The sequence below is a fragment of the Vespula vulgaris genome, chromosome 18, assembly GCF_905475345.1.
Source record: "Vespula vulgaris chromosome 18, iyVesVulg1.1, whole genome shotgun sequence".
Lineage (NCBI taxonomy): Eukaryota > Metazoa > Arthropoda > Insecta > Hymenoptera > Vespidae > Vespula > Vespula vulgaris.
In genome coordinates, this window is record NC_066603.1 from 2,003,902 (window position 1) to 2,030,256 (window position 26,355).

The 26,355-nt window shown below is 28.3% G+C and overlaps 6 protein-coding genes and 1 long non-coding RNA gene across 7 annotated transcripts; 1 reads left to right on the forward strand and 6 right to left on the reverse strand.

The window, feature by feature from the left end:
- Positions 1–718: 718 nt before the first annotated feature.
- On the reverse strand, positions 719–8,715 carry LOC127070541 (uncharacterized). Its single transcript, XM_051008647.1, has 16 exons — positions 8,506–8,715; positions 8,319–8,438; positions 5,288–5,416; positions 4,968–5,242; positions 4,761–4,880; positions 4,584–4,674; positions 4,364–4,500; positions 4,103–4,235; positions 2,699–2,818; positions 2,516–2,633; positions 2,195–2,456; positions 1,987–2,106; positions 1,820–1,910; positions 1,588–1,724; positions 1,325–1,457; positions 719–848 (listed from the first exon to the last, which is right to left on the reverse strand). Exons 1-16 carry the CDS (start codon positions 8,710–8,712, stop codon positions 744–746), a joined length of 2,298 nt encoding a protein of 765 aa, XP_050864604.1. The 5' UTR covers positions 8,713–8,715; the 3' UTR covers positions 719–743.
- Positions 6,187–7,713, reverse strand: LOC127070495 (uncharacterized). The gene is made up of 3 exons (XM_051008572.1): positions 7,418–7,713; positions 7,197–7,333; positions 6,187–7,068 (listed from the first exon to the last, which is right to left on the reverse strand). Exons 1-3 carry the CDS (start codon positions 7,526–7,528, stop codon positions 6,927–6,929), a joined length of 390 nt encoding a protein of 129 aa, XP_050864529.1. The 5' UTR covers positions 7,529–7,713; the 3' UTR covers positions 6,187–6,926.
- A 570-nt stretch (positions 8,716–9,285) lies between the features above and the next one.
- LOC127070542 (odorant receptor 4-like) lies at positions 9,286–11,764 on the reverse strand. Its single transcript, XM_051008649.1, has 8 exons — positions 10,895–11,764; positions 10,702–10,821; positions 10,521–10,638; positions 10,194–10,455; positions 9,968–10,081; positions 9,808–9,898; positions 9,602–9,738; positions 9,286–9,532 (listed from the first exon to the last, which is right to left on the reverse strand). Exons 1-8 carry the CDS (start codon positions 11,036–11,038, stop codon positions 9,391–9,393), a joined length of 1,128 nt encoding a protein of 375 aa, XP_050864606.1. The 5' UTR covers positions 11,039–11,764; the 3' UTR covers positions 9,286–9,390.
- LOC127070543 (uncharacterized) lies at positions 11,575–26,355 on the reverse strand. The gene is made up of 27 exons (XM_051008650.1): positions 25,972–26,355; positions 24,515–24,682; positions 24,319–24,438; positions 24,024–24,141; positions 22,946–23,027; positions 20,360–20,450; positions 20,145–20,281; positions 19,947–20,079; positions 19,831–19,860; positions 19,344–19,464; positions 18,987–19,075; positions 18,792–18,908; positions 18,576–18,693; positions 18,234–18,495; positions 18,015–18,137; positions 17,818–17,908; positions 17,593–17,729; positions 17,379–17,511; positions 17,267–17,308; positions 15,939–16,040; positions 12,906–13,023; positions 12,558–12,819; positions 12,363–12,482; positions 12,203–12,293; positions 11,990–12,129; positions 11,785–11,917; positions 11,575–11,686 (listed from the first exon to the last, which is right to left on the reverse strand). Exons 2-27 carry the CDS (start codon positions 24,656–24,658, stop codon positions 11,636–11,638), a joined length of 3,105 nt encoding a protein of 1,034 aa, XP_050864607.1. The 5' UTR covers positions 24,659–24,682; positions 25,972–26,355; the 3' UTR covers positions 11,575–11,635.
- Positions 13,826–15,330, forward strand: LOC127070496 (uncharacterized). The gene is made up of 3 exons (XR_007784529.1): positions 13,826–14,575; positions 14,656–14,832; positions 15,000–15,330. It is a non-coding gene; the product is annotated as an uncharacterized LOC127070496 (long non-coding RNA).
- LOC127070492 (odorant receptor 67c-like) lies at positions 14,768–16,038 on the reverse strand. The gene is made up of 5 exons (XM_051008567.1): positions 15,605–16,038; positions 15,366–15,488; positions 15,189–15,279; positions 14,981–15,117; positions 14,768–14,909 (listed from the first exon to the last, which is right to left on the reverse strand). Exons 1-5 carry the CDS (start codon positions 15,889–15,891, stop codon positions 14,768–14,770), a joined length of 780 nt encoding a protein of 259 aa, XP_050864524.1. The 5' UTR covers positions 15,892–16,038.
- Positions 20,337–21,748, reverse strand: LOC127070494 (uncharacterized). Its single transcript, XM_051008571.1, has 4 exons — positions 21,548–21,748; positions 21,258–21,375; positions 20,907–21,168; positions 20,337–20,831 (listed from the first exon to the last, which is right to left on the reverse strand). Exons 1-4 carry the CDS (start codon positions 21,614–21,616, stop codon positions 20,651–20,653), a joined length of 630 nt encoding a protein of 209 aa, XP_050864528.1. The 5' UTR covers positions 21,617–21,748; the 3' UTR covers positions 20,337–20,650.

Consider the following 26,355-nt stretch of genomic DNA (forward strand, 5'->3'; position numbering starts at 1 on the left):
TACTTCAGACATACTGTGATACATACTTATTTCAAACAGCATATAATATCTCTTTACATTACTCGAAAAAATACTTTTTATCCAGAGGGGGAGTTATTACAAATACAATTACAAATTTATTTTCTTCGAACATCGCAAGTGATCTTCAGATTTTTACATCTACGTTTTTCGTTTAATTCATTCGATGTATTTCAATGAACGAAGTGAAAAAAAATCTTGCCATTAACAAATGTTGATTATTTCAAATACCATTTATTGGTATTGTACATAACTAATGTAGCAGAACTATACTACGAAATATGAGGTAAATATTTGAATGATTGTTAATATTTTGACCGCCAAGATAAAACAATCATATATAATATCTGTAAAAAATATTTTATGTATTATAGTCTATATTTTATATTTTTTTCGACATCTTGTGTTTTTTTTTTTTATGTGATGACTGTATAGTTTCGAATGATGAGAATATATAGTCATTAATTAATATCTTATTTATTAATACATAGGATTACAAAATGTCACATTTTTAGGAAATACAATAGATCTTATTTTTTTGCAGATGAAAAATTATTTATGTCAGTGATTCCTTGTCTAACTAGAGATGGGTAAAGTGAAACATATCGATGTAAAATAGATTTCAGTAGGAAATTTGAATTAATTTAACTTAAGGAAGATGCAATTAAAGTTTATGTTTGCTTACAATCAAAGTAGAAATAATTTTAATAATTAACAAAAATCAATCATTTGATATATATAATGTACATACTTGATTCTTTGGTAGTCGAATGATAGGCGTTCAGACGTATCGCTGATTGCTTAGATATCCAGTAATTTCCCTGAAAAGGCTAAAAAAGTAAATCCATTTATAAATTATTGATGAGTTAAATTGTCTTAAAAAAAATAACAAATCTTTTATTCGTTCAAATTTACAGATTATTTTTTTCCAATTATTTTCAAACTTCTTGTCAAAACATCAGAAGATACATCCTTGATTTTGTTTTTTCAATGATGGATTAAAAGAATTTTACAAAACATTTTTCTCACCAGTTTTATCACAAACTCCTAGATTATAGTTTGAAAAATAATCGAGCATGTTGCAAATTATGAATGTACGTGTAAATATCATGAATGGCAATTGAATAATTTGAAATGGCTTCTACGTTTAAATAACAAATAACTTACAAATATCAATGGTTAATTATTGGACCGATAAAAGTACCATGAAGTATGAGGTAGAAGTTTGCACGATCTTGAAGTAATTTTGAGTTCAATTAGAAAAATTAAATGGATGTATACATCTATAAATACTGATTTAACTTACCGTTGCAAAACCATCCAGACAGTAGATAAATATGTCTCCAGCGGTTAATCGAGAAGGTTCAAGGCTTCTCCTCATTATCAATATCAATAATTTACGTACTTCTATAGGTGCCTCGTACCAAAGGCCACTATAACTAAACATATAAAAAATTATTTATTAATATATATTTTTATTTATAATGTATGTATATCGATAGAATATTAAGTAATGAATTAACCGAATTGTTTCAGATTGTTCATTCAGTCCATTTACATGTTACTCACGCTTTAAAATAAACGTCACTACTGTGATCTATTATAGTTTGTCCTGATAAACTGGTAACAAATAAATGGATTAACTCGCCAATGAAAAATGCAATGAATTTAATTGTTTCTACCGAGTTGTCATACAACTTTATTATCTGTGATAAAAAATGAAATTCTTATATGTTTCGTTTATTGTGACAAAAAGAAACATATTAATTAAGAATATATATTGATTATAATCGACACTTACTTGATACAGACAAATACTCATACAAACAATGTTCAAACCACATTGCATTAGCAAAGAATACGAAAACAAAGATTCCATGCGTTTGACGAATCTGCATTTAAAAAATACCATTGGTTAATCACAACGAAACTTGTCGAAACTAATACTTACATTATTATAATACTAACTCTAAAGCTCTTTTGTGTCCATTAATAGATAGTGAAACGTGTTTGTAACATTCCCTTCTTTGCAGTTCAGACAATTCGTCCAGAGTTATGTCATTTCTCAAAAAGTGTTCCAAACGAAACCTGCGATTTATAAATATTTATTGCAAATCGTTTAAGTAGAAAAAATCAAGAATGCAGAACAAAAATGATCAACAAAGTTAATTCTCACCCTACGACCGCAAATGCACCACTAACATGACAACAAAAGACCATTAGTTGAGTATCAGTTGCAATTAAAATTGTTATACTAATTGTTATTGTAACAGCCATGTGACAATAAATCAAATAAAAATGTTTCTCTTCGTCAAGGAAGTACTCGCCGAGAACAGGTAATTCCATATGACGACTCTCGTTTAAAGGTATAATTATATCCATTAAGGGTGGTATAAATGTCACCAATAGAAATAATGACATGAAAATGTATATGTATACTAGAAAAAGAAATGACAGAAGATTTTGTTTTGTAAAAGGAGCCAATTTAGAATCATACTTGTATATCCTAAAGTATACAATCTTCCCAAACGAGCGAACTTCTTCATAATCTCAATCTCTTCCTTGGACTTCAACATACTCCAATCCATCATCATATTATCCATAAGCAATTTAATCTACAAACGTAAATATAAATGACGTTTGATATTTAACGGAATGTAGATCATTATAATGAACATACATCAAGTATACTGAGATCAAAAGTATAATATTTAATGACGACATTTAATGATGTAACCCAAACAGGTATAACTTCTTTCATAATATCGAAATTTCCTTCAGAAGTACACAGTTTAAGTACCTATAATCAATATATTAATTAAAATTATTCTTTTGTGATTTATTAGAAGAGTTACCTGTGTCATGTTGATCGATAAAATTACTACATTTATGAGACAAACACGACTTAAACGAGATTTTTTGTATGGCCATAAACCAAGGAAGGATAGAAGACGATAATTGAGTTTATAGAAACGCTTCTCGAAAATCTCCATACCGTTAAGAGAACGTTAGACAGGGTGAATGATATTTGTTGGGAAATCAAAGGGAAGTAGCCTTCGTGTACATTGGTTGGTAATATTCTTATAAAATATTCAGGAAGACCAGTCAAGAATATAACGGGCGCGTTATGTCAAGTTGATTTCTCTTGTAACTGTTATTATTACAAAGGTAAGATAATTACTAGTGTTTTATGGAATTCTGTCACGCCATATAGTCGTACGAAGGGAGAATGAACGAGTTTTAATTATAAATTCAAACCCTTGGATAGTAATGTCAAACCCTTGAAGTATCTTTTAGTAAGAAAAGTCAAAGTTACGTGAGAATATTAGTTTGATAACAAACGTATGACACGTAGTAATCTTACCATCAGCTTATCTACTTCAAACATAGTGTAGATTTCATACTTCTAACAAATCATAATGGCTTTGTATTACTTGGAAAAATATTGCTCACTCGGAAGAAGATTCATATGATCACAATTTTATTTTCTTCGAAGATTGTAGTTGGTCTTCAGATATTTACATCTACGCTTTTCGATTCGGTCTATTTCAATGAATGAAGTATTGAAGAGAATAGTGCGATCATTAATCAAGTCTTGATTATTTAAAATACGATTTCTTAATGTTCCAAGGACAACGCCATAATGATTGAGGTAGATATTTAAACGATCTTTAATATTTTACATCCGAAAATAATAGAATCAAGCGTATTTTTTATAATATACATGTTATATATTAAAGTCCATATTCTATATATTTTTTGGTGACCTTATATATTCATTAAGTGATGTTATGAATACTGTTTTTTGGTAGACATCTTTTGTTACATGATCGTATAGATTTAAATTAATAAAGATACATTACCAACAATTACTATTTTAGACATTCTGTCAGAATTTATAATATAATTGAAATTGCACCTATATTTAAACAACTAACAATTTACAAATGTCAATGCTTGATTATTGAACCGATGAAAGTACCATGAAGTATGAGGTAGAAGTTCGTAGGATCTTAAAGAAATTTTGAGATCGGTTAGTAAAATCAAATGAATCTATAAATCTGTAATTTCTTATTTATCTTACAGTTGAAAAACCATCCAGACAGTAGATATATATTTTTCCGGCTGACACACGAGCAGGTTCAAGACTCCTTTTCATAATCACTATCAATAATTTTCGTACTTCTATAGGTGCTTCATACCAGAGGCCGCTATAACTACACATATAAAAAATTAATTATTATCACATATTTTCATCTGTAATGTATGTATATCTATAGAATATTCAGTAATGGTTTAATTAAATTGTTTCAGATCGTTCGCTGTCCATTTACATATTACTTACGCTTTAAAATAAACTTCGCTGCTGGAATCTATTACATTTTGTCCGGCCAAACTGGCAAATAGTAAATGGAGTAACTCGCCAACTACTAATGCAATATATTTAATTGCTTCTGATGATTGATCATACAATATATTTATCTGTAATAATAAATGGAATACTTTTTATGGAAAGAAAGGAAATTATAGAATAAGAAAATGTACGATTTATAATCGACACTTACTTGATAAAGACAGAAGCTCATACAAAGAACGTTCAAACCACATTGTATCAGCAAAGAATACGAAAACAAAGATTCCATACGTTTGACGAACCTTTATTTGAAAAATTTCATTCATTAATCGCGACAAAACTTGTTGCGATTAATATTTGAACAATTTATTTCTTTTATAATACTCACTCTAAAGCTCTCTTATGTCCTTCGATTGAAAGAGAAACATGGTTGTAACATTCTTTTTTTTGAAAATCAGATAATCCATCCTGAATCATGTTGTCCTTCAGGAAGTTTTCCAAACGAAAACTATGTTGTAGAAATATTTATCGCAAATCGCTTAAGTAGAAAAAGTCGAGATAGTAGAACAAAAATTATCAACAATTTAATTCTCACCCTACTACGGAAAATACACCACTAACGTGACAACAGAAGACCATTAGTTGAGTATCAGTGGCAATGAAAGTTGTTATATTGATTATTATTGAAATGGTCATATGACAATAGATCAAATAGAAATGTTTTTCTTCGTCAAGGAAGTATTCGGCGGGAGTAGGTAATTTCATATGACGACTCTCGTTTAAAGGTATGATCACATCCATCAAGGGTGGTATGAATGTTACCAATAGAAATAATGACATGAAACTATATATGTATACTAGAAAAAGAAATGATAGAATATTTTCTTTCCTTTTTTCAGTGTAAAAAAAGCATTATATAATCTTACTTGCGTATCCTAAAGTATACATTTTTGCGGAATGGGCAAACTTCTTCATAATGTCAATCTCTTCCTTGGACTTCCACATATTCCAATCCATTATCATATTATCCATAAGCAATTTAATCTACGAACGTGAGTTAAAACTAAATCTTTTTATAATTAAGGGGATATAGATCATTGTCATAAACTTACATCGAGTACACTGAAATCAAATAGATAATACTTAATAATGACAATTGACGATGCAACCCAAACTGGTATAACTTCTTTCATGATATTAAAGTTTCCTTTAGAAGTATAGAGTTTAAGAATCTATAAAAAATAAAATAAATATGTTCAATCTCCTTTTAAAATATATCAGAAGAATATCAAAAGTTACTTGTGTTAAGTTGAACGATAGCATCGGTATATTCATCAGGCAAACACGGATTAAACGAGATTTTTCATATGGCCACAAACCAAGGAAGCATAAGAGACGATAATTAATTTTATAGAAACGATTCTTGAAGATATCCATGTCGTTAAGAGAACGCAAAGGAGACTGAACGATATTCTCTAAGAAGTCAAAGGGTAGTTTCTCCCGCATAAAATATTCAGGTAGACTTCAGTCAAGAATATGACAGACGTTACAAGAAGTAGACTTCTCCTAGAGCTGTTATTATCACGAATGCAAAATAATTGCTAGTGTACAATAGCATTCTATCACGTCATATCAATCTCAGAAGATGGAATGTACGTGTTTTAATTCTAAATTCAAACCCTTGGGTTGTCATAAAACAGAAATGTCTTTGATAGGAGCTTTGATAACAAACGTATAACACGTATTAATATTTTACCATCGGTTTCTACTTTAGACGTATTGTGATATGTACATAGTTATGACAGTATGTAGTATCTTTACATTACTTTGAAAAATACTTCTTCGAAGTTGAAAGAGAGAGAAAAAGAAAAAGCTATTTACATGTTTTCTTCGAAATTGCAGTTCTTCTTCAGATATTTACATCGATGGTTTTCGTTTCGATTTATTTTCATAAATGATGTGTTCAAGAGAATCAATATAATCGTCTAGGTCTTGATTACTTCAAATAAGATCTATTAATCAAAAAATCGAGGACAACGTGATGATTGAGGTAGATATTTAAACAATCTTTAATATTTTACACCCCAAGCGTATTCTTTATAATATATATGTTATATATCAAAATCCATATTCTATATATTTTTTGATGACCTTATATATTCATTAAATGATGATATGAATATTGTTCTTTGGTAGACATCTTTTATTATGTGATCGTAAAGTTTTAAATTAATAAGAATACATTACCAACAATTATTGTCTTAGGCATTCTGCAGTTTCCCTGAAAAGGCTTGGAAAGTAAATAAATTTAAAAATTAATTAATAAGAACTTGAAAAAAAATAACAAAATGAACACTTCTAACCGTCTGTCAGAATTTATAATATAATTGAAATTGCACCTATATTTAAATAACTAACAATTTATAAATGTCAATGATTAATTACTGAACCGATGAAAGTACCATGAAGTATGAAGTAGAAGTTCGTAGAATCTTAAAGAAATTTTGAGATCGGTTACTAAAATCATATGAATGTATAAATCTATAATTTCTTATTAGCTTACCATTGCGAAACCATCCAGACAGTAGACGAACATTTTCCCAGCGGATAATTGAGAAGATTTAAAGCTCCTTCTCATGATCAATATAAGTAATTTACGTATTTCTATAGGGGCCTCATACCAGAGGCCACTATAACTGGATATATAAAAAAATAATTATTGACATATATTTTTATTTATAGTGTTTATATATCTCTCGAATATTAAGTAATAGATTAACTGAATTATTTCAGATCGTTCGCTGCCCATTTATATATTACTTACGCTTTAAAATAAATTTCGCTGCTGCAATCTATTACATTTTGTCCAGCTAAACTGGCAAATAGTAAATGAAATAACTCAGCACAGACAATGGCAATAAATTTAATTACTTCTATCGACTGATCATACAATACTGCTACCTGCAATAATAAATGAAATTCTTTTTATGAATAAAAAGAAAATGTATGAAAGGAGAGAGTATATAAATTGCTATCGATACTCACTTGATACAGACAAATGCTCATACAAATAACGTTCAACCCACATTGTATCAGCAAAGAATACGAAAACAAAGATTCCATACGTTTGACGAACCTTTGTTTGAAAAATTTCATTCATTAATCGCGACAAAACTTGTCGCAATTAATATTTAAACAATTTATTTTTTTTATAATACTAACTCTAAAGCTCTCTTGTGTCCTTTGATTGAAAGCGAAATATGGTTGTAACATTCTTTTTTTTGAAGATCAGACAATCCATTCAGAGTCGTCTTGTTCTCCAGAAAGTTTTCCAAACGAAAACTATGTTGTAGAAATATTTATCGCAAATCGCTTAAGTAGAAAAAGTCGAGAAAGTTGAACAAAAATTATCAACAATTTAATTCTCACCCTACTACGGAAAATACACCACTAACGTGACAACAAAAGACCATTAATTGAGTATCAGTGGCAATGAAAGTCGTTATGTTGATTATAATTGAAATAGCCATGTGACAATAGATCAAGTAGAAATGTTCTTCTTCGTCAACGAAATACTCGCCGAGGACAGGTAATTCCATATGACGACTCTCGTTTAAAGGTATAATTACATCCATTAAGGACGGTATGAATGTGGCCAATAGATATAATGACATGAAAACATATATGTATACTACAAAAAGAAATGACAGAAGATTTTCTTTCCTTTTTTCAGTGTAAAAGGAGCCTTATATAATCCTACTTGTGTATCCTAAAGTATACATTTTTGCGGAATGGGCAAACTTCTTCATAATGTCAATCTCTTCCTTGGACTTCCACATATTCCAATCCATTATCATATTATCCATAAGCAATTTAATCTACGAACGTGAGTTAAAACTAAATCTTTTTATAATTAAGGGGATATAGATCATTGTCATAAACTTACATCGAGTACACTGAAATCAAATAGATAATACTTAATAATGACAATTGACGATACAATCCAAACTGGTATAACTTCTTTCATGATATCAAAGTTTCCTTGAGAAGTATAGAGTTTAAGAATCTATAAGAAATAAAATGAATAAGTTCAATCTCCTTTTAAAATATATCAGAAGAATATCAAAAGTTACTTGTGTTAAGTTGAACGATAGCATCGGTATATTCATCAGGCAAACACGGATTAAACGAGATTTTTCATATGGCCACAAACCAAGGAAGCATAAGAGACGATAATTAATTTTATAGAAACGATTCTTGAAGATATCCATGTCGTTAAGAGAACGCAAGGGAGACTGAACGATATTCTCTAAGAAGTCAAAGGGTAGTTTCTCCCGCATAAAATATTCAGGTAGACTTCAGTCAAGAATATGACAGACGTTACCAGAAGTAGATTTCTCCGAGCAGTTATTATCACGAATGCAAAATAATTGCTAGTGTACAATAGCATTCTATCACGTCATATCAATCTCAGAAGATAGAATGTACGTGTTTTAATTCTAAATTCAAACCCTTGGGTTGTCATAAAACAGAAATGTCTTTGATAGGAGCTTTGATAACAAACGTATAACACGTATTAATATTTTACCATCGGTTTCTACTTTAGACGTATTGTGATATGTACATAGTTATGACAGTATATAGTATCTTTACATTACTTTGAAAAATACTTCTTACTTGGAAATGAAAAAGAGAAAGAGAGAGAAGGAGAGAGAGTGTTTACAAAGACATTTACAAGTTTGTTTGCTTCGAACATTGCAGTTGTTCTTCAAACATTTACATTCATATTTTCCGTTTCATTTATTCGATATATTTTAATGAACGATGTGGTAAAAAGAATCAATATAATCCTCCATGTCTGGATTACAAGTAGGATTTAAGTAGGATTTATTGATTAATTCACCGAAGATAACACCATGAAGTATGAGGTAGAAGTATGAACGATCTGTACAAAATATTAGATAGAATGAATTATTAGAAGTATATTAATGTATTTATGTGTACGCATGTATATGTTATTAATTTACCGTTGAAAAACCTTTCAGACAAAAGACAAATACTTTCCCACCAGTCAATTTGGAAGGTTTCATGCCTCGTTTTATTACCAAGAGTAATAATTTTCTTATCTCTATCGGTGCCTCGTACCATAGACCATTGTATCTTTAAGGATATAAAAATTATTTGAAATGTTTTTCAAAATATTTCATTGCTATCGAAATTTTTACATACGCTTTTAAAAAGGTTTCACTACTATGATCAATTATCCTTTGTCCGGAATAACAAATGCAAAATATATGAAATAATTGTGCAGCTAAAAAGGCACCATACTTGAATGTTTCTGTGGACATGTCTAACAACATTGTCATCTGTAAATTCAATGTAATTAATTTAAAATTTATTTTTTATTTTAAAGTAATCTATGGAACAACACTCACTCGATATAAGGAAACGCTCAAGCAAGCTACGTTTATTCCACATTGTATAAGCAAAGGGGTTGAGAAAGATGATTCGATGAGATTCGCAAACCTTCATTGAAAAAATTCAATCACAACTTGCCAACGTCCTAGCTAGAGTATTTCGATTTATCATACTAACTCTATAGCTCTGCTGTGGCCTTTGATGGAACATGCAACGTATTTGAATGATTCTGGATAATTAAAATATTTATTCGTAGTAGTATCACTTTTCATTAATCGTTCGAAACGAAACCTACAATTAATTCATTTTGCACCAGTTACTAACATCAGATTTTGATTATTATGAAAACATGAAAGAAAAAGAAAAACAAAAAAAAAGGAAAGAAGAATTAATATTTTTATACCCTACGACTGAAAACACTCCGCAGACGTGAGAAGTGAAAACGAAGAACTGAGTATCGGTTGCTATTACAATCGTCATAGCGAGTAGAATTGTTAAAGCCATGTGGCAGAAAATAAAATAAAAATGTTTAGATTGATCGATAAAATATTCGCCTAAAACAATTGGTTGCAAAGGCCGTGATTCGTTCAAAGGTAAAATTATGTCCAGAAAAAGAGGTAGAAACGATATTGATAAAAACAATATCGTACTAATATATATGTATACTAAAAAAAAAATAATATATATATATATATATGACTATTCTTAAGTAGAAAATATGATATCTCACTGGTATATGCCAAAGTATAGAGACGACCTTCCTCAGCATATCTTTTAATTATTTCTATTTCTTCCTTCGTATTCCACATCTTCCAATCGATGATCATTTTATCCAAAAGTTTTCTTATCTAAGAACATCATAAAGAATCAAATTCATCGCAATCATTACTTGAATTATTATACAAACTTACATTGAACATACCGATGTAATAAGTATAATACTTGATCGCCATGTTTATCATCGTTGCCATAGTCGGGACTATTTCAATAATGATATTAAAGTCTCCTTTAGAAGTGTACAATTGAAATATCTGTGTAAAAGTCATGGTAATATTAAGTCTGATTTATTATATTTTTCTTGCAATAGTGTTTATGAATGATCACCTGTGTCATGTTAAAAGATACCAGTGCAATGTTTAGAAAGTATAAACGAGATAAACGAGATCTTTTATCCTGATAAGGCCATAAACCTACTAAGGATAATAATTGATTATTGAGCTTATAGAAATGACGTTGAAATATATCCATGTCGTAGTGATGAAGTTAACATTCTGAAGAATAGATTCTATAAGAAGCTAAAGAAAGTTCTCTCTCTCTTTCTGTCTTTCTCTCTTTCCCTCTTAGCTGGGCGTTTCTTTATAAAATATTCAGAGACTACTGGGCAAAAGATATCAAGTTCGTGCGTACGAGAAACAGTTATTATGTATCATTGAAGGAGGACAGATAAATAACAGACATCTTTGTAAGTTCATTATGTTCTTTGGATGTTAACGAAGAAGACAGGTTTTAATTATCTCCTTACAATGTGACGTTTGATATTCCTTAGAAGAGAGTCTTTCTAACGAGCAATGATATAAGAATCAATTAATGATTTAGTTGATACTTCGTCTCGTACCTATCTATCATTTTATTACCTCAGTTCACGTTAGTACCTCGTTTGCCTTTGATGGTACCAAGAGAGAAATATATATATATATGTGTGTGTGTGTGTGTAGTGTTTGAAAATAGTTGAAAATATTTGTAGGAGTGAATGTTTTGTTAAAGAATAAAACTTGTTTTTATAGGTAAACAAGAGAATTGCATTTTAATAAATAAAACTACAATTTTTTTAAAGATCGCTCTCGATTAATGTACTGACGAAAGTACCATAAAGTATGATGTCGACGTGCGTAAGATCTTAAAAAGAAGAAAATAATATATTACAAGGTTTTTATATATGTATTTATCTATACATTTCGATTGATTATAAATTAATTAATAGAATTTATGTTTACCGATGAAAAACTTTCTATACAAAAGATAAAGATTTTTCCAGCAGTCAAATTCGATGGTTCGATACTTTTTTTCATTATTAATAATAATAATTTATTTATTTCTTTTGGTGCTTCGTACCACATTGAATTGTATCTGTTAAATATCATTGAATTATGACATAGTCATGATGACTTAATTCAATTTTTTTTTTTTAATCAAACTTACGCTTTTTCACTTATATTAACACTATGATCTATCATCATTTGTCCAACATAACAAGTATAAAATATGTGGAATAGTTGAGCAACTATAAAGGTAGCATATCGTAAAACTTCAGGTAATTCTTCCCCCCATTCATTGGTAATCTATAATGCCCATCAAATTGATATACAATTATCAATAATTTGATATATATATATATAGAAGAAAACTACTCACCTGATATAAAGAAATGGTCATGCAAGTTATGTTGACACCGCATTGTATAAGCAAAGAATATGAAAACGTTGATTCGATACAATTGGCGAACCTTTAGTAGAAAAAATCATTTTAAACATGTGAATTTAATGACACATGCGATCTCTGTTTTCATACTAACTCTATAGCCCTTTTGTGACCTTTAATGGAAAAGACGAGATTTTCTGTATATTTTTTACATTGATCATTAGTCCAATTCTCTATTCCATAAGCATCCTTTAGAAAATTTTCCAGACGATATCTATGATTTATAAATTCATCTTGAAATAATTTTTAATTCCAAAATAGGTAATTAATCAATCGTTGTTTGTCTTACCCTACGACCGCAAATACACTACAAACGTGAAAAGTAAAGATCATAAGTTGGGTATCGACTGCTATTAAAGCTGTTACAGTGATTAATAGCGAAATAAGCAGATGGAAATAAAGTAAATAAAAATGTTCATCCTGATCAAGGAAATATTCGCATAAAATGGGTAATTTCAAAGGACGAGATTCATTAAGAGGTTGAATTACATCCATCAGACGTGGCACGAAGGCAATACTAAAAAATACTATCGAGGTAAAGTATACATATCCTAGAAAAAATAAAAAAGAAATAAAACAAAAAAAGATAATATCTTATTAAAATAATCATGTAATTTATGAATGAATCGACTCTTACCAGTGTACATTAAAATATAAAATCGTCCTTCCTTAGCGTACATCTTCATAATTTCAACTTCTTTTTCAGTATTCCAAATCTTCCAATCAATGATAATATCATTTAATAATGTTTTCATCTGGAAGAAAAAACAACAAAAAAAAAGAAATAAAAAGAATCATAGTTTCCAATCTTAATCGCACACTTACATTACACAGACCTAAATGATAAGTATAATATTTGATAACGGTGTTCACTGATATACCCCAAACAGGAATAACTTTTAATATAACATCTATATCTTCCTTAGAAGTGAACAATCTTAGAAACTATAATTAAACATATAAAGTACAATGTGAATCCTTTTAATTGACGTTTCATATGGGATACATGATATCAGAGAAAGAAGGAATCAATCACCTGGGGTAAATTAAATGACAACAACATGATATTAACGAGATAAATACGATATAAACGAGACTTGTCATAAGGCCACAATCCAAGAAAAGATAAGAAACGATAGTTACACTTATAGAAACCACTCTCAAAGATATCCATATCATCGTGACAAAGACACGATTTATTCTAACCAAAGTTTTCTAAAGAGCATAAGGGAAGTTTCCCCTACTATGAGGGGGTTGGTTTCATGTAAAATATTCAGAACCGTTCGTCGTTCACGCTCGAGTCACATGTCGTAGAAATATCCAGTGAATTTATATAGAACCTATTATTATTCTTGAGACATATGATAATTAATAATACGACTGAACCTTTATCATTTTTATTCTTTTTTAGATCATGTCTCTAACTAAGAGTTTAAAAAGTACTATTTTAATTATATGTTAGAGATCTTCCGTGAAAGGAAATATGTCTTTGTTATAAGAGAAACTATAGTTGAAAATATGTAATTTTATCTTTACAGTAAACGTTTGAATTGTAGTAAGTAATTTATCTTGTCATTTACTTGATGCTTTGCATTTTAGTATAGATAGTAGTTCAATGTCGCTATTTTTCAAGAAATATCGGTTTTCCCATAGAACGAAATCGTTTATTTCAAAGATAAGAAATCTATTCTTATAATTTTTCTTCTCGTTAAATTAATGATTAGTGATTGGATAAATTAATAAGAAGATTTCAGGAAGAGAAAACGAATTATTTAAAATTATTAATAGAAAGAAAAAATATATATACATATATATATTGTGATTCCGTTTAATGTTTATTTTGTTATAGTTCAAAAAGCAATTCATTAAAAGAATTTGAAACTATAGAATGATCGAGATTGTTTAAACTATGTCAAAAAGAAAAAAAAAATATCAAATCAAACACTTGGATGAGAAATATAAAAGAAATTTGTTCAAATGCATTAGTTACGTTTTGAGGTAAACATCGTTGCTTTGATCTATATGGATATTAAGAAAATATAGGGGTAGCTACTACTGGTTGATTCATACTTATCGCACATGCTATACTTGTCACGAAAGAAGTGACTGACTTCGAAAAGACCATAATTTTCTTCGCGTCTATATATAAATGTGTAAGAAAGAAAAATAAAACAAAACGGAGAATACATTGCAGATATCGTACATTATAATTTTGTTTGAGAGCTTCCTTTATATCTGCCCAGAAAAACCACTAAAAGATTATTGTAAATCGAAGAATTATTATAAATAATTAATCAATATCAACAGGTAACACGATTCAAATTTCTATTTTTGTGTAAGTAAAGACATTGTATTGAATAACTATAAATAATTAATATTATTCATAGCTAATACGTTGATACAATTACCATGAAGTACGAACCGGAAGTTTGCATGATCTTAAAAAAAAAAATTATTACTTATTAAGTGAAGTAAAGTATAACAAATGGATTTTCGAAATTAGTATACCTTCGCAAAAGTTTCTAAACAAAATATGAATATTTTACCACCAGTCAAGTAACAAGGTTCCATACTTCTTCGTATTAATAATAACAATAATTTATGAATTTCAATTGGTGCTTCGTACCATAGTCCATTATACCTATAAAAATGATCAATGTTTACGATAAAAATTAATTAATAGTAAATCTTGCTTCGTTATATCACGCTTACGCTTTAATACGTATTCCAGTACTGTAATCTATCATTCTTTGACCTGGATAACATATACTTAAAAAGTGAACAAACTGAGCACATGAAAAAGTGAAGAACCTAAGTGCTTCTGTTGTTTTATCCAGCAACATTAATGTCTATAAAAATAAATATGAAGAAGGAGAGAAAGATATATTTTCAGTATAGAAATAAAAAAACAAAAACTTACTTGGAACATAGAAACACTCAAACATATCAATCCAGTAAAAGCTTGCATAAGAAAAGATATTGAATAACAAGATTCAATAAGTTCAGCAAACCTTTTGGTAAAATATTTACGTATATACGTAAGTAACTATATATAATTTTATATATTAACTTATATTAAATGTAGGTACATACTAACTCCAATGCTTTTTTATGATTTTTAATAGAATGTATTACGTCATTGAAAACCATTTTTCTTGTTTGACTATTCAATAAAACTTGTGAATCGAACTGATCGTGCAACAAGTGTTCTAGACGAAATCTACAATTTTATTTAAAATTAATAATGCCATAAAATACATATATATATATATATATATATATATATATATATATATATCCCTAAAATTTTTACAGGAAAGAAGAAATCTTCCTTACCCTACTATGGCAAATAAACCACATATGTGTGAATTAAAAGCCAAAAATAAAGTATCCGTAGCAACTAGTACTGTAATTGCCATAATAATTTCTATACACATGTGACAATAAATCGAATAGAAATATTCGTTTTCATCAACGAAGTAATAAGCTTTAATTATATTTCTCAAAGGACGAGACTCGTTTAAAGGTAGAATGACATCCATCAGACGTGGAAAAATTGGTGTAATAAGGAACATCGTCATGCAAGTGTATATATATACTATAAAAAAGGTATCAATCTTCATCTAAGAAAAGAAATTATTTTCTACAATAAATATTTATGAATATTTACATATGTATCCGAACGTGAGAAATTTCCCTTCGCTGGCAAATTGGTGCATGATATCCATTTCTTTTCGAGTTTCCAATATTTGCCAATTGTTAACAATGTGTTTCAAAAGATCTTGAATCTGCAAAAGTAATTTCTACATTAAAAATATATTTTACATTTATTGTTACAATTACAAAAAAAAAAAAAAAAAAAAAAAAAAAAGTAATATAAGAGAGAAGAAATTACATGAAAAAAGGGAGCTGAAATATGATCATTTACAATTATATTGATTTCAACTATTAAATTAATTACAAGAAAACTTACTTTACTTTTCTGAATCTGATAGGTGTAATATTTAATTGCGATAATGATAAAACAAGATATAAATGGTATACTTTCGAGTATCACATCGATATTTCCATTACAGGAACAAATCAATGCTATCTGTCGATAATCTTATAGTTAACACAATAACTTAATTAAAATTTCATTACATATACTTACATACACATACACAGTCATATATTAAATTTGTTAATACCTGTGTGATAACAAAAATTGTAAATATAAGATTAACTATGAATCTACGAAAAAAACGATCATTCGAATTCTGATAAGGCCATTGCCCTATCAGCACTAACAGACGTTTGTTAACTTTATAGTAAGGGTGCTCAAAGGTGTCCATAACGTTTCGAAAGCATAAAGCATTCTAAAGTTATCGATGTAAGTACCCCTTTCACTGGGCAGATCGGCATAAAATAATCAGAGCTCTTTTTTCTCATAGAGAATCCCCTTCGTGTTACCTGCATATTGTATCACGTCGAATAGACAAGTATTAATTTGCTGTCAAGTGACTGTCAAGAAAAGATATTTCCCGATTGGAAAAAGAAACTTGAAAGTATGTAATTTTCTTTAACTTCAGAAAAGCTTCAGATCTTTGTTCCCTATACAAAATCAAATCTATTATTTAATTGATTTTTTCTCTACGAATAAGTCTACTCACTACTGTCTTATCACATATTTAACACCGTGTATTCATTGTACTCTCATATCAATTTGTCTTTTTAATTACTTAGTGCTGTATATGTATTATACTCTTAAACCAATATATGTTCTTAATTTCGTTTTTATATATTTAATTCCAGTTAATACAATTCTAATCTAATTTTCAAGAAAGAAGATTTTCATGATCTTCAAACGAGAATTATCACCGTGTAAAGATTATTGCACGTGATTAGTCGATACCGACAAGTAACATGACAGAAAGGTCTATCTATATGTAAGTAATAACGTTGTATTATAACTATATAATAACTATAAGTAATTAATATCATTGACAGCTAATGCACCGATGAAATTACCATAAAATACGAAGTGGAAGTTTGCACGATCTGAAAAGAAAAATTGATCGTTGTGAAACAAACAAATTTTTGTATAGAATTAGCATTTATAGTATCATACCGTCGAAAAGCTTTCTAAACAAAATATGAATGCTTTTCCAGCAGTTAAATAACATGGCTGGAGACTTCTACGGATTACTAATAATATTAATCTGTGTATTTCGATTGGTGCCTCATACCACAGTCCGCTATACCTATAAAAACAAAAATGATTAATATAAAAATAAATGAATAATTATAGAATATTTAGCATTATTATCAATTATGTTACTAACGCTTTAATACATATATCGCTGCTATAATCGATTATCTTTTGACCAGGATAACACATGCAAAAAATGTGAACGAGTTGAGCAGCTGCAAAGGCTATATATCTGAACGCTTCACTCGATTTTTTCAACACTATTAGTATCTATAATAAGAATGCAAATGATTAAAGTGATTGATACGATATCTAAAAAAAAAAAAGGAAAAGAAGACAGGAAATAATTATGACTTACTTGATATAAAGAAAGACTCATACACACCAAACTCGAGCCAACTTGGAAAAGTAAAAAAAACGAATAAGAAGATTCAATGAGTTCAGCGAACCTTTTGAAAAAACCGAAACAAGAAGAAGAAAACAAGAAAATAAAAAAAAAATTTAACCATAATTAAATATTTAATTACATAAAATTATTAATCTTTATGTACTAACTCTAATGCCCTTTTATGTATTTCAATGGTACGAATGATATGTTCAAAGCATATCCTTCGAGAACGATGATCTAACAAAGTTGTCAAATCAGTTTGACTCTTTAACAAATGTTCCAGACGAAATCTGTAATCGATGAAGTTACAAAAAAAAAAGAGGAAATTATAATATAAACAAAAATTAATTATGACATGATCTGACATTTTATGAAATATTTGTTACCCCACTGCTGTGAATATACCGCAAACGTGTGAGTTGAATACCAACAAAAGGATATCAGCTGATATTAATACTGTTATTCCAATAACGATTACTATGCTCATGTGAAAGTAGATTGGGAAGAAATGTTGATCTTCATCGATAAAATACTCGCTTTTAAATATTGGTCTCAAAGGTCGAGAGTCGTTTAATGGTACAATTACATCCATGATACATGGAAAAAATGGCATTAAAAGGAACAACGTCATGCACGAGTATATATATGCTGTAGATGGTAAAAAAATAATGTTATCTATGTAACAAGATTATTAGTGATAATCTATATTAAATGTCTGCGTATCTTACATGTATACAAAAAAGTTAACAATTGTCCTTCCTCGCTATATTCACGCATGATATCAATTTCTTCTTTGGACTCCCATAATTTCCAATGTTTTATTATACGTTCGAAAAGATTTTTAATCTATGACAAAATAAAAAAGATTTTCGTCGCATACATATTATTAGTGTATATCTCGATTTTAACGAAAAGAAGAAAAGAATGTAATTATACAAACTCACATTATTTCTGGATATATAAAACATGGAATATTTGGAGATGATCGTTATCAATGAAGTTATAGGAGGTATAATTTCTATCAATGTATCAACGTTTCCATTAGTGTACAATAAGGATATCTATCGTTAAGTTTACAAGAAAAATAAATATTTAATAAATGAATACATATGAATGTATATTTAAGAATGATATATTACCTGAGTAACACCAAAACTAATCAGCAGGCTAATCACAAAGCACATACGAAAAACTCGATCGAACTTATCCTGATAAGGCCATTGTCCTACTAGTAACAAGAGACGTCTGTTAAGTCTATAATAAGGATGCTCGAAAATCTCCATGGTGTTTCAAAAGAATAAACTATACTGTAGTAATCGAAGAAGGAAGGAAGAAAGGATTTCCCTTGTTGGGAGGGATCAACATAAAATAATCAGAAAGCTATCTTTATCCGAAAATATGATTCTATAGTGTCAAAGAAAAGGGAACAAGTATCAATCATCCCTCTACTGGGTTTAACAGACAAATAAGATAGGTTTTTGAAGAATGAAACTTACTGTTAGACCAAATGGTATATAATTTTCTTGATGTCAAACGTCCAATGTATAGAAACGAGTAGTTGTCATAGAATTTATTATTCAATCCCACTCGATACTGATTTTTTATGAGTGTATGTACCTATTGTATACTAGTCTCTTTGAACTATCATTTTATTGTACTTACTACTTTGTGTTCTTTTTCGTCGAAAGAAAAATATCGAAGATTATACTCCAAGGTAAATTCTTTTTTTTGATTTCTGTATGAAAGCTCAAATTGCAATTACATAATTGTAGATATTCTAATTTTCTTAATTTTCTTTTTTTTTTTTACATTCAATTTAGTACATTTTCTTTTCTTCTTTATTGTTTTTTCTTTTTTTTTTTTACGTACAATTTAGTACACGGATGTGATAAATAGAACGATTATCTTAAACTATTTTAAAACTATAAACTATTAATATTATTATTATTATTATATTGATAATTAATGGACCGATGAAATTACCATAAAATAAGAAGTAGCAGTTTGTAAAATCTTGAAATGAAAAAAATAATATCAATAATTATTACTAAATAAATTTTATACATTGTAATTTATATTAATAATTATATTGTCCATACCGTTGCAAAAGTTTCTAAACAAAATATAAATATTTTTCCAGCAGTCAAATAAGATGGTTCCAAACTTTTTCGTATTACCAATATCAACAATTTATGTATCGACAATGGTGCTTCATACCATAATCCATTATATCTATAAACAAATATCGGTTTGTATTGAAAATAGAATATTAATATCAAAATTAGTATTATACTTACGCTTTAATACGTATATCAGTGCTATAATCAATCATTCTTTGACCAGGATAACACATACAGAAAAGGTGAAGCAATTGAGCAACTGCAAAATTGAAATACCTAAATGCTTCTGCTCTATTTTCCACAACTATCAACATCTATACATAGAGAATACAAAAATATTAGAAGTATTACCTAACAACAAAGAAAAAAAAAAGGAAGAAATTAACAATTACTTCGAACAAAGAGATACTCATGCATATCAAACTCAAGCCAGCTTGTAGAAGTAACGACACCGAGTAAAAAGACTCAATGAGTTCGGCAAACCTTCCCAAAAAAAAAAAAAATATGAAAAAGAAAAAGGAACAAACGTTAATTAGATTTTTTACATAATTATATAATGTTCTTATATACAGGTAGGGCTAAAAATTCTTAAATGTTTACAAAAAAGTTTACATTAAAAAGAATTAGTTTAATAGACTTCGAAAAAAGTAATCATTTTTCATAATCATCTAGGAACTTTTAATCTATCTTATATATATAATTAACATTTTATATATATACATGTGTATATGATATACTAACTTTAATGCACTTTTATGATTTCTAATAGAATATCGAACATTTTCGAGACACTTATCTTTCGATATATTATTTATGGAATATTTGGAATCTATTTGATCCTTTAAAAAGTTTTCCAAACGACATCTGTAATTGTTTCATTAAATTAGTCATGTCATTGAGACTCATAAAATGTTCGATCGAATTGAGTCTTTTCCTTACCCAACTGCTGCAAATATACCACAAATATGTGAATTAAACATCAAAAAGAGTGCATCTCCTGTAATTAACGCTGTTATAGAAATCGCTATACTTATACTCATGTGAAAATAAACTGGGAAAAAATGTTTATCCTCGTCGATGAAATATTCGCCTTTAAATATTGGTTTTAAAGGACGGGATTCATTCAAAGGTACGACGATATCCATGACAAGTGGAAAAATTGGTAGCAAAAGAAACATGGTCATACATACATATATGTACACTTGAAAGAAACAATATGTATTATTATTAACAATATGCAATATATTAGAGAGAAATGACTTCATTGTTTGCAGCAAATTAAAATCTTACTTGTATAACATAAAGTAAATAATTTAGTCTCTTTTCCAAATTTATGCATAATTTCCAACTCTTCTTTCGTCCTACATAATTTCCAATTGTGTATTAAATGATCCAAAAGTTGTTTTATCTATGAAGAGAACCAATGATCTTCAAATTAAAATGTAGATTATTTTTTAATGATAATACATTTGTAATAGAAAAATTAATGCGTAATTCGCAGTCGAGAAAAAAAATTATTATTGAAGTAATATATTAAAATAATCAAAAAGGATTCTATACGTATATAAAAATGAACTTACTTTCTCTGTATTTAATCGAACGGTAAAGTATTTAACGATGCAAACCGATACTGCAGACAAAGGTGCCATAGATTCGATAAGAATATCGATGTTTCCGTAATAAGTAATAAACAATAATACCTATAGCTAATAGTATGTAATCGGAACTTAATAAACACACAAAGAGAGATGTTATAGAAAGATACATTACTGTTATTACCTGTGTGGAGAAGAAACTAAATAATGAGAAGGACACAATAAAATTGCGTAAACGACGTTCACTGGATTTCTGATAGGGCCATTGTCCTATAAATGATAATAATTTCTTAGTCAGCCTGTAGTAGGGGTGATCGAAAGTGTCCATTTCAAAAGCACGAAGTATTCTAAAATAATCGAAGGAAGAAGGAAAAAGATCTTTCCTCTATGTGAAGGTCGTCATAAAATAATCAAAGAGGTTTCTGCATCCAAAAATATGATTCTATAGTACTAAAGACAAGAGAACATATATCAATCATTCCTCTATTGTGTTTGGTATGCAAATAAGATATGTTTTTGAAGAACGAAACTTCGATGGAATGGTATATAATTTCCTTAGATAGAATGTTAGATACAATGCTATATAATTTTCTTGGTATCAAGCGTCGAATGTATAGGAACAAGTGGTTGTCATGGAATTTTTTATTCAATTCGATTCGATACTGATTCTTGTCCAGTGTACATATGTATCTATTGGTTACTAGTCTCTTAGAACTGTCATTTTATTGTGCTTTCTATTTCGTGTTCTTTTTCTTCGTAAGAAAAATATCTTACTCCGAGGTAAATTCTTTTTTTTCGTTTCTGTATAAAATCTCGTATTGCAATTGTAAAATTGTGAATATTCTAATCTTGTTAATTTTTTTTTTCTTTTTTTACATACAATTTAATACTCACAGATGATAATGAATAAAATATCTATGAGACTTAAAAAAATAGTTATCACGTATAATTTAGTACGAGAATGTAATAAATGAAATAATTATTATTCGTGAATACAAAGGTAATATATTTTAGAACTATAAATTATTAATATTGTTATTATATTGATAACTATTGAACCGATGAAATTACCATAAAATATGAAGTAGCAGTTTGCAAAATCTTAAAATAAAAAAAGTAATATTAATAATTATTAAATATATTTTACTTATTGTAATTTATATTTACGATTATATAGTTTCTACCATAGCAAATGTTTCTAAACAGAATATAAATATTTTTCCAGCAGTCAAGTAAGATGGTTTCAAACTTTTTCGTATTATCAGTATCAGTAATTTATGTATTGACAATGGTGCTTCATACCAGAGTCCGCTATATCTATAAACGAATATACAATTTGTATTGCAAATAGAATATTTCTATAAAAATTAATATTATACATACGCTTTAATATGTATATCGGTGCTATAATCTATCATTCTTTGACCAGGATAACACATGCAGAAAAGATGAACCAATTGAGCAACTGCAAAATTGAAATATCTGAACGATTCTGCTCTATTTTCCACAACTATCAACATCTATACATAGAGAATACAAAAATATTAGAAGTATTACCTAACAACAAAGAAAAAAAAAAGGAAGAAATTAACAATTACTTCGAACAAAGAGATACTCATGCATATCAAACTCAAGCCAGCTTGCAGAAGTAATGACAACGAGTAAAAGGACTCGATGAGTTCGGCAAATCTTCCCAAAAAAAAAAGGAGAACCATATTAATCATATGTAATTATACAACATTGTTATATACAAGGTAGGCTAAACTTTAATTTTTTTCCGCAAATTTAATTACAAGAATACTTGGAAAAAAGAGTACTCGATTTTCAAAATTACCCAGAGACTTTCAATCTACTATATTGTATATATAATTAATATAATATATAATTAATGTATATATGATATACTAACTTTAATGCACTTTTATGATTTCTGATAGAATATAAAATATTTTCGAGACACTTATGTTCCGATAAATTATCTAAGGAGGATTTGGAATCGATTTGATCCTTTAAAAAGTTTTCCAAACGATATCTGTAATTCTCTAATTGAATGAGTTATGTCACTGAGAATCATAAAATATTCGAACGATCGAAATGAGTCTCTTCTTACCCAACTGCTGCGAATATACCACAAATATGGGAATTAAACATCAAAAAAAGTGTATCTCCTGTAATTAATGCTGTTATAGAAATCACTATACATATACTCATGTGAAAATAAATTGGGAAAAAGTGTTCGTCCTCGTCGATGAAATATTCGCCTTTAAATATTGGTTTTAAAGGACGAGACTCGTTCAAAGGTACGACAGAATCCATGATACGTGGAAAAAATGGTAGTATGAGAAACATCGTCATGCATGTATATATATATACTTTAAAAAAACAATATATATTATTATTAACAATATGCAATATATTAAAAAAAAGTGACTCCATTGTTTGCGGTAAATCGAAACCTTACTTGTATACCAAAAAGTAAATAATTTAGTCTCTTTTCCAAATTCATGCATAATTTCCAATTCTTCTTTCGTCCTACATAATTTCCAATTGTGTATTAAATGATTCAAAAGTTGTTTTATCTATGAAGAGAACCAATGATCTTCAAATTAAAATGTAGATTATTTTTTAATGATAATACATTTGTAATAAAAAAATGAACGTGTAAGGCACAGTCGAGAAAAAAAAATTAATATTGAAGTAATATAGTGAAATAATCAAAGAAAATTTCATATAAAAAAAAGAAAAAAAAAACTTACTTTATCTCTGTTAAATTGGAGAGTATAGTATTTAATGATGCCAACCATTACTGCAGATACAGGTGCCATAGATTCGATAATAATTTCGATATCTCCGTTACAAGTAAAAAACAAGAATATCTATAGCTAATAGTATGTAATCGGAATTTAATGAATACATACAGAGACACTATATCAAGAGATTTAGTGTTATTACCTGTGTAAAAAGAAAACTGAATAATGAGAAGGACACAATGAAAATGCGAAAACGACGTTCACTGGATTCCTGATATGGCCATTGTCCTACAAGTAATAATAGTCTTTTGTTGAGCTTGTAGTAAGGGTGATCGAAAGAGTCCATAGTGTTTCAAAAGCACAAAGCATTCTGAAATAATCGAACCAGGAAGAAGGGAAAAGTTTTTTCTCTTATTGAGAAAGTCAACATAAAATAATCAAAGAGCTACGTTTATCCGAAAATATGATTATATAGAATTAAAGAGAAGGGAGTAAGTATCAATCATTCATCAAATGTTCTTGTCACATAGGTAAGATATATTTTTAAAGAACAAAAGTTACTAGAGATCGAGAGTATGTAATTTTCTTGGTGTCAAACATATAGAATTTATAAGAACGAGTATGTATCGTCGATTCATTATTTAACTGACTCGATACTCAAGACCTACAGTATTATATACCTACGGTTACTCTTATCTTTGAGAACTATAATTTTATTATAGTAACTATTTTACGTTACTTTTCCATTAGATACGGATCATACGGGAAAAAGAAATCGAAAGTTTTATTCAATGATTTTATTCGATTTTTTATTATCCTGAAATTTCTAAATCGTATTTGTGTGATAGAAATAATTTATATATATTGTGATAATAAATAATTGTTTATATCGTAAGGATTATTATTTATAGAATAACTTATTAATTACTTTTTTATTACAATTGCAATTCATTAATGATGGGATTATATGTCTTCCATTCTTATTTTTTGTTACATACACGTTTGTATATTAATGAATTTAACATAAAAATACATTAAAAATATACATTAAAAAGTCTATCATAAAAAATATTTTATTCAAACTTTTTGTGTCTTGTACATTTATCGTCTTAATATAATCCTATTTTTTTTTTATATTCTATTAGAGGATATGTCAAGATCTTAAATAATTACAAGTTGTTGGAAAACATTCATTATATATTGTATATCTAATTGTTGGATATTTATATTACATATTTAATAACTGTATTTTATAGTTATAAGGAGATTATGCATATATTCATTATTAATTTACTAATTAGAGCATTATGAATTATTTATAATTATAATTATCTATCTAAATTATACTAAACTTTTCGTATTTTCTCTTTAGAAGAATTTTCAAATCTATAGACCTTTCGCGCCATTTCTAAACTTTTTTTTCAACATTCAAAATAATGATTCAATATTTTATTGAAGCATAAAATCATATTATCATTCTGTTTGATCGCGTAATTTATCCAATCGATGACAGTACACATCCAAATTAAAACAAAATCTAAATTACAAAATATATTTTGCAATTAACAAATTACAAAATCAAATCAAACCGTACCACGACAGCATAACCTTTCTTCGATAAAAATCTGTTTTTAAATGCTTTCATAAAATTCATCTTACCTTATAAACTTCTTCTTTCGACGTTGTTGTAAACGATCCATTTTTTATTGCCTGTTAGCATACCTTTCAAAAAGGAATCATTTTCTTCATCAACTTCGATTGGTCTTCTTAAGCATGATATATCCACAAAATTAAAATCACCGTTCCGAAATTTATCAAATCAACTAACGTAATTTGAAAGCACTTGTATTATACATATCACACAAATTTTTTTGAACCTGCACAGTTTTTTTTCCTTTTCGGAAATTTAATTTAACGTTGGTACCAAACAAACAAAATCGCGCACTTTCTTTTTCTAAGAGAAGCTTGAACTTATCAGCTATCAAATTACGTAATGAATTTTTCCGATTTAGAATGAAATTAGTTACGTTTCAAAATATATAT